The sequence below is a fragment of the Barbus barbus genome, assembly GCF_936440315.1.
Source record: "Barbus barbus genome assembly, chromosome: 13".
NCBI classification, from domain to species: domain Eukaryota; kingdom Metazoa; phylum Chordata; class Actinopteri; order Cypriniformes; family Cyprinidae; genus Barbus; species Barbus barbus.
In genome coordinates, this window is record NC_136741.1 from 21,732,379 (window position 1) to 21,741,329 (window position 8,951).

The 8,951-nt window shown below is 54.0% G+C and overlaps 1 protein-coding gene across 1 annotated transcript in view; it reads left to right on the top strand.

Annotated features, from left to right (window-relative positions):
* The window catches only part of LOC306879521 (P protein-like), a gene marked incomplete at both ends in the record, with an annotated part of 102,062 nt that extends 93,407 nt beyond the window's left edge, over positions 1–8,655 (top strand). Inside the window, one exon of the mRNA XM_079432526.1 lies at positions 8,568–8,655. Within this exon, the coding sequence (XP_079288652.1) occupies positions 8,568–8,655 (88 nt within the window). The remainder of the gene's footprint in view (positions 1–8,567) is intronic.
* Positions 8,656–8,951: the final 296 nt, after the last annotated feature.

The following is an 8,951-nucleotide window of genomic DNA, read 5'->3' on the forward strand; positions in this document are numbered from 1 at the left end:
CAGTATCCACTGGGCTGCTGAAGGTATGCACTCGGCCTAAATGGATGTCCAGAGCGTTCATCCTCACAAGTGCTTTCTCCTCTCAGCTGCTCTTTCACTCATTTATTCATTCCAGAATCCCTTTCTACAGGACTTTCTATTCAGCAACAAGATCGTCTCGGTTACGTACGTAACCCTCGTTCCCTGATGGAGGGAACGGAGACGTTATGTCGTGACGACATAGGGGATTTACTTGGAAGCCCCAATCATCTCTGACTAAAGAGAAAACGCCAATGAAATTGGCTAGTGGATTTTGCATACCTGAGCCACTCCCCGTACATACGGGTATAAAAGGGCGACAGGTGCATCCACTCATCAGGTTTCTACCCGCTGAGGAGCCAAGAACGAGTCCTCGGCAACCAGCGATGGTTCAAGATTGTGGCATGGGGACATAACGTCTCCGTTCCCTCCATCAGGGAACGAGGGTTACGTACGTAACCGAGACGTTCCCTATCTGTCGGTCACTACGAGTTATGTCGTGACGACATAGGGGTCATATGGAAAGCGCCACAACCTGAACCCCGTCACGACCTTGTGCATGCAGATGTTGACAAGCTAGTGCGTGACAGACAAATGCCATGCGAAGGTCGCAACCTTCCCATCGCCCCAGCGCAAATTCGCTAACCTTGGTGCCCGCAGGGACCACTGAGTACATTGCTGCTGGAGATAGCCAAGCCGCTGTTCCTTTCCCCAAGAAATTGGAAGGGATTTCGACCTTCTATGAAAGACTGCTTCAAGTCTTTCCTATTTGTTGTTACAGCCTGGCGGTAACGACGGGGAAGCGAGCCTTCCGGAGAAGGGCGCTACGGAGGCCACATCCTGCCCGAAGGGAGGTAACATGTGGAGACACTGATATGGACTGACCCAGGCCTGGGGCAGTACTACATACGACTGGACCCTGGGGCAGATCCTACCTAGGAGTAGGGAGGAGGGCTGCCAGCAGGGCCTGACAGAACTCTGCCAAAGGGAAGACACGGGTTTACCGTGAGGGAAACCGTACCGTGGACGAATACACGTGTGGGATTACCCGAAGGGAATCAGGCCATACGGACACCTAGCCGAGTACAGGGGCTGACCGGAGACCCGGGCGAGCTAGCACCAGTACTGGGCCTGGCGTCAGACTGCTCCGCCCAGTCTGACTGCCGGGGGTGCTGGAGGTCTCCACCAGGGTTCGCCGTCCGGGGAACTGAACTGGAGGAGGAAACAGGCGCTCGTATCCCCGGGTGAGGGGGAATGGCGCAGCAAGCGTGACACCGGCCAACTCTTCCCGCCACTTACCTGTTACCCAACACACGGGAAGAGACTGGCTCCACGCGGAGACTGTAAAATCTCGCGAAGGTGTTCGGTGTCGCCCAGCCCGCAGCTCTACAGATGTCTGCCAAAGAGGCGCCGTGCGCCAACGCATAGGAGGAGGCAACACTCCGTGTGGAGTGAGCCCTCACCCCAAGGGGGCACGGCTCGCCTTGGGATTGATACGCCGAGGCGATGGCCTCCACTATCCAGTGGGCCAACCTCTGCTTGGAGACAGCCTTCCCTTTCTGCTGACCTCCGTGGCAGACAAAGAGCTGCTCAGAGCTTCTGAAGCTCCGGGTGCGGTCCACGTATATGCGCAATGCTCTTACGGGACACAGCAACGCCAAGGCTGGATCTGCCTCCTCCGAAGGCAGTGCTTGCAGGTTCACCACCTGATCACGGAAGGGCGTGGTGGGAACCTTGGGCACGTATCCAGGCCGGGGTCTCAGGACAACGTGAGAGTAGTCCGGCCCGAACACAAGGCACTCTTCGCTCACCGAAAATGCTTGGAGGTCCCCGACCCTCTTGATGGAAGTGAGCGCGGTCAGGAGCGCTGTCTTAGCCGACAGGAATTTCAGCTCGACTGAGTCCAGCGGCTCAAAGGGACCCCTCTGAAGTCCCGCCAGGACAATAGAGAGGTCCCAGGAGGGCATCAGGGGTGACCTAGGCGGATTCAACCTCCTGGCACCCCTCAGGAACCTCACGATGAGATCATGCTTTCCCACGGACCGGCCGTCCACTGCATCGTGATGGGCCGCGATAGCAGCCACATACACCTTCAAGGTGGAGGGTGACAGCCTACGCTCCAACCTTTCTTGCAGGAAAGAAAGCACTACTCCAATCGTGCATCTTCGGGGGTCTTCCCGGCGAGAAGAACACCAGTTCGCGAACAGACTCCACTTCAGAGCATAGGCTTGCCTTGTTGAAGGAGCTCTAGCCTGAGTGATGGTGTCTACCACGGCCTGTGGTAGACCACTTAAGTCTGCCGCGTCCCGTCCAGGAGCCACACATGGAGGTTCCACAGATCTGGACGCGGGTGCCATATGGTGCCGAGCCCCTGGGAAAGGAGTTCCTTCCTCAGAGGGATACGCCAGGGAGGGGCTGTCGCGAGGAGAATGAGTTCCGGAAACCAGGTCCGGGTGGGCCAATACGGCGCGACCAGCAGGACCTGCTCCTCGTCCTCCCTGACCTTGCACAGTGTCTGTGCGAGTAGGCTCACTGGGGGAAATGCATACTTGCGTAAAGCCCGAGGCCAGCTGTGTGCCAGTGCGTCCGTGCCGAGGGGCCCCTCGGTCAGGGAGAAATATAGCTGGCAGTGGGAGGACTCGCGGGAAGCAAACAGGTCTACCTGAGCTTCCCCGAATCGACTCCAGATCAGCCGGATCGTCTCGGGATGGAGTCGCCACTCTCCGGGAAAAGTGAGCTGTCGTGAGAGCGCGTCGGCCGCACGGTTGAGCTCCCCCGGAATGTGGACAGCGCGCAGCGACCTGAGCTGCGTGTGACTCCAGAGGAGGAGATGGCGGGCGAGCTGTGACATGCGGCGTGATCGTACACCTCCCAGCCGGTTGATGTACGACACAGCCGCAGTGTTGTCCGTACGGACCAACACATGCTTGCCTAGCAGCAGTGGCCGAAACTGCCGCAAGGCCAGATGCACTGCCAACAGCTCCAGGCAATTGATATGCCAAAGCAGTCGAGGCCCTGTCCAGAGCCCCGAGGCTGCCTGCCCGTTGCATGTAGCGCCCCAGCCCGTGCTGGAGGCATCTGTTGTGACAACAACATGCCGGGACACTTGTTCTAAGGGCACCCCGGCCCGTAGAAAGGCAAGGTCCGTCCAGGGGCTGAAGGAGCGGCGACACTCGCGTGTGATACTTACCCGAAGTGAACCGCGGCGCCATGCCCACCTCGGGACTCGGGAGTGCAACCAGTGCTGGAGTGGTCTCATATGAAGCAATCCGAGCGGCGTGACCGCAGCTGCGGATGCCATATGCCCCAGGAGCCTCTGAAACTGTTTCAGTGGCACCACAGTCCTGCCCCTGAAGGAACTCAGGCAGTTCAGCACTGATTGGGCGCGCTCGTCCGTGAGGCGCGCCGTCATACTCACCGAGTCTAACTCCACACCGAGAAAAGAGATTCTCTGCACAGGGGAGAGCTTGCTCTTTTCCCAGTTGACCCGAAGCCCCAACTGGCTGAGGTGCCGTAACACCCGCTCCCTGTGATCGCACAACTGCTCTCGGGACCGGGCCAGAATGAGCCAGTCGTCGAGGTAGTTGAGGATCCTGACGCCCACTTCCCGTAGCGGGGCAAGGGCGCCTTCTACGACCTTCGTGAAGACACGGGGAGACAGGGAGAGCCCGAAGGGGAGGACCTTGTACTGCCATGCCCGACCTTCGAACGCAAACCGTAGGAACGGTCTGTGTCGCGGAAGGATCGAAACATGAAAGTAAGCATCCTTCAGGTCGATCGCTGCGAACCAATCCTGGGGCTGAATGCACCTGATCATACGCCTGTGCGTCAACATCTTGAACGGAAGCCTGTGCAGGCTCCGGTTCAAGACTCGCAAATCCAGGATTGGCCGAAGACCACCGCCTTTCTTGGGTACGATGAAGTAAGGGCTGTAAAACCCCTGCCTCATCTCGGCTGGAGGGACCGGCTCGATTGCATCCTTTGCCAGGAGGACAGCAATCTCCTCGCGCAAGACAGGGGCGTTCCGAGGTACCACTGAGGTCTCGAGAACGCCGCTGAACTTGGGAGGTCGCCTGGCGAACTGAATCGCATAGCCGAGTCGAATTGTACGCGTGAGCCACCGAGACGGGCTGGGCAGCGCAAGCCACGCTTCCAGACGTCGTGCAAGGGGCTCCAACGGCACAATCGACGTACCTGTGGTGGTGCAGCGCAGAGGAGTATGGCTGGATGATACAGAAGGCAGCGCGTTCTGAAGCACCCTTACCGAACTCCCTGGGTCCCAAAGGGGACTGGCTAGAGGTGCGTGGGGAGGCACTGCGTCCCCAACCCGCACTCTCCTGGCCGCTGGCAAGATGGGTCGCGGGCGAGAGTGAGGAGGCAGCGCGTCGCACACTGTCAACCCGCGAACCTGATAACCTGGAGGAAAAGGAAATTGCTCTTTCTGTGACATTGTGGGTACCGCTGGCCCTTGGGCCAACGGCGGAACAGAAACAAAAGGGAACACAAGATTCTCCACCCGGCCCTCCTCCGGGGGAAGGAGCGGCGCTGTCCTCGCCGTCTCCTGAGAAAGAGCAAATTCCAACATCTCCAGGTTGCCCGCGTCAGGGCCGCTTCGTCGCTCTCCTGGACGACTTGGGGCCCGGCTGGGACGCGGGGGGCGCCGCCCTCCTGCGAGAGGCTCGACGCGCCGGCCCAGGTGTTGATTCGGCACGGGGCGGAGCAGCTCTGGAGGACGCAGGGGGGCGCCCACGGCGGCGAGCAGACTGAGGCCTGGGCCCGGGGGCAGCTGTTGCAGGTGCCTCGCGCCGGGGCAGGATGTGCTGGATCGCCTCTGTCTGCCTCTGCACCGCCGAGAACTGCTGAGCAAATCCCTCGACGGTGTCGCCGAACAGCCCAACCGGGGAGACGGGAGCGTCGAGAAAGCGTGCTTTGTCGACATCCTTCATCTCCGCCAGGTTGAGCCAGAGATGGCGCTCTTGGACCACCATGGTAGACATCGCCTTCCCGAGGGACCGCGCCGTGACTTTCGTCGCTCGTAGAGCGAAGTCAGTCGCCGTGCGCAGCTCCTGCATCAACCCCGGGTCGGAACTACCCTCGTGCATTTGTTTGAGTGCCTTGGCTTGGTGAACCTGCAGGATCGCCATGGCATGCAGGGCAGAGGCTGCCTGGCCCGCAGCACTATAAGCCTTGGCCGCAAGAGCAGCCGTCAGCTTACAGGCTTTGGACGGGAGACGCGGGCGATTCCTCCAAGTGGCGGCGTTTCGCGGGCACAAGTGCACCGCGACCGCTCTCTCCACCTGGGGAATGCCCACGTACCCCCTGGCAGCCCCGCCATCGAGGGTAGTGAGGACGGAGGAGGCAGACGAGCGGCTTCTGGCCGTGAAAGGGGCCATCCACGACTTCGTCAGCTCCTCATGCACCTCCGGGAAGAAAGGCACTGGAGTAGATCGCGGTTGTGAGCCGCGCCCCACTCCGAGAAACCAATCATCCAGCCGCGAGGGCTCGGGACTGGGCGGTCTGTTGACCTCCAGCCCGATGCTCGCGGCTGCCCGGGCAAGCATGGCCGTCAACTCTGGGTCCGGTGCAGGGGAGGCGACCACACCCGAAGGGGGCAGCCCCTCTGCACCTTCATCCTCAGAGGACGAAAACCCGTCCCCCGATGCTGCGATCGACATCCTATCCTCGGGTGGCGCACCGAATGAAATGCTGGGCGCCCCGTGGGACGGACCAGCGAAATCACCCGGGAACCGGACGGGACATTCGCTGCGTGAGGAGTAAGAGGTCCGTGGGGACGTACCCGGCGGAGAGGCTCTTACTGTGACCCTCAGATCTCCCAGAGCGCCAACCGGCGGTCCTCTGCTCGAGCCAGAGAGACCGGGGCGGGTGGCGGCAGAGGGTGCCAATCCTTTCAAAAAGGAAAGGCGAGATCGCAGCGACGTCATGCTCATACGCCCACAACAGGCGCATGAGTCATCCACGAACGCAGCTTCAGCGTGCTGGAGACCCAGACACTGAAGACAACGATCGTGTCCGTCATCCGCGGACAGGAAACGACCGCAACCAAGAGGACACGGACGAAACGGCATCTTGAAAAAGACGCGATCGTCCGTGATTTTGCTCTTTCAGAATTTGCTCTTTTAGTTGAAGTGCCCAGGGGAATCGCTGGAGAAGGGACTCCGCTGTTTGCACCGTGACGCCAACAGGAACAAAAACAAAGATGAGGCTTGTGGAGAATGGCACAACCGTCTTCATCCACTTGGCTCCGAAGCAAAAATCTGATGAGTGGATGCACCTGTCGCCCTTTTATACCCGTATGTACGGGGAGTGGCTCAGGTATGCAAAATCCACTAGCCAATTTCATTGGCGTTTTCTCTTTAGTCAGAGATGATTGGGGCTTCCAAGTAAATCCCCTATGTCGTCACGACATAACTCGTAGTGACCGACAGATAGGGAACTGACTCTTTTATAAACTATCAGAGAAGTAAACTGAACAGAAATGATTAAAACTGCATGTGGAATTTTAGTGTTCTGTAAAAAGAAAGAGGGGACTCAGATCAGCAGGCTGTGGGGCAAAAACAAGACAGATTTGCTATGTAAAGGTGCAGTGTTTAAACAAGTTTTCATAAACTCCACTCATATGCCATTAATATATTACAGACCATATTTTATTTTTTGACGAGAATGAAAACAAGGCTGTGAGGGATAGATGTTCAGAGTGACTGTACTTGTTTAACAGCATATTGCTGGTTTAGATGATAAAACTCCATGAAACAATTTTGAAAGTTGAGAGATGTGAAAATTACATGATTTAGGACATTTATATACAGTGTATGTTATTGTAAAGACTGTAAGTCTATCACTCACAGCCTTGTTTTCAACTGTGTTAAGTTCGAAATGGCCTCTAACCTGGTCTATAAAATAATAAAATGACGATTATATAGAATCCTCATATGGCTCTTTAAAACTTAGAAATCTGTTAAATCGACAGTTCTGCAAATGAAGTCCATATGTCTTGTGTTCTATATTTTAAATTAATTTAATACATTATTCGCTGATAATCTTCCCCTCTGGTGAGCTGTTAAATGGAGAACCGTTGAAACCAGATATTTAAATCAATGAGGCAATTCCAGATCATGAACAAATCATTTCTATTCATGAACAAATCATTCTGATTCATACACAAAATGTTGAATCTGATTTGTCAACTCTGAACTGATTGATTGATTGCCTCAATAATCCAGTCACAGCAACATTCAAATTAACAGCTCAACTAAAGGGAACATAGATTTTTTGCCTTTTCCCTACTCAAGGCTATCATATGGCTTCAAAAGTCATGAAATATTGCACAGATGTGGTATGAACTACATTGTATTTTTTTCCCCCAGTCATTTTTGAAGTCCTCCAGCCATGAACATGTCGAACTTTTTTATATGAGACAAGTTATATATAGATGCTTTAAAATTCTCCTTATGTGTTTCACAGAAAAATAATAGCACAGTTTTGAAATGCCATTGGGGTGACTTAATAGTGACAGAATCTCATTTATATTGGTCTCGATTATTTGATAAAGGGAGGGTTGGGCACACGCATTGTTTTGAAAACAGATTATATAGTTCACGGTGTATTTGCTGGGTGCTATTGTCCTGGTTCCCTTGATAATCTGTCCACTTCTCTTTAAAATCTGTTGATTTCTTTTGTACTGATTTACTCAACAGAGTGTCCATGTGCAGTTCTTCTACTGATTATATGTGAGGTTGGATGGCATGTAGTATAATCCTCATGGACAGATGAGACGCAGCATGTTGAACCGAGGGTCAGAAGGGCACTGATGCATGCTGATCGAGTGTGGAGATTAGGCCGGTGTCCAGTAATTACAATGGTAATTCCACTCTCTAGATGGATGCTTTTACAAGCGAACATAGCAAGGATGGTCCACATGTCTCTGAGAGTTGACGGCTTTGAGGAAAGCAGCTTACGTTAAATGGGGGGGGACAAGTATCATCAGTCCTATTGCATCGCCAGCCTTTGACTTCACCGTTAATGCCTGGAGATCATACTTTAATGCTATTTTCCCCTGCGTTTGACTCTGCCGTAATGTTTAAAGACTCACACTTTAATACCACTTCGATGAAGCGGGTAACGTGCCTGCCACGCTCCTCAGCAGGATAGCATCGAGACCCCTGCTGATCAGAATCGAATCTCACACACACACACACAAACAGACATAAACAAATGCACCGCAGACGGGAGAATAATGCAAAACTGCTCAGAAATCGTCATATGAGCAACAAAGGAGGAATGAAACAGAGAGGGATTCTGGGTGATGCTGAGCGATGAACATTCAGTGGAACACGAGAATACAGTCTTTCATTAAGAAAAAGCACCAAGCATTAGACTGTGTCGCTGATTATTTTCTCAAAAGCTTTACGTTGAATTCTCCCTTCTAACAGAGTGGGATTTACAGACTTTCTAAGGTTCAATTTTCATCTTCATAGGAACTTTCATGTAGGGACTCATAACATGAATTCTCGCTGTGCTCTATTTCACAGGTTGGGCTTCCCTATGATGCTGATGACCTGCACAATAGCCATGTGCTACCTGCTCGCAACTCACATCGGACTTCGCTGGAACACATAAACCTTCCCTCTATACGGGGAAGCAAAAAGACTTTGGGTGTGTCTGCAGTTTACGTTTGAGCGTGTGTGTGTGTGTGTTTTGAATGACACATCTGTTCTTCTTGGAAGGATCCATGAAGACTTAAACTTTGTAGACCTGGTTCATCCTGAGGGACTTAGCTTTACATGCATGAGAGGTACAGAGAAGATAAAACATGGGAACATCTGATCATCTGCTGTATTCCTACAGATGTATCACACTGCTATGGTGCTACTGCTGCTTTGTGATAATGCTACAAGAGTTCTTTTTGGGAAACC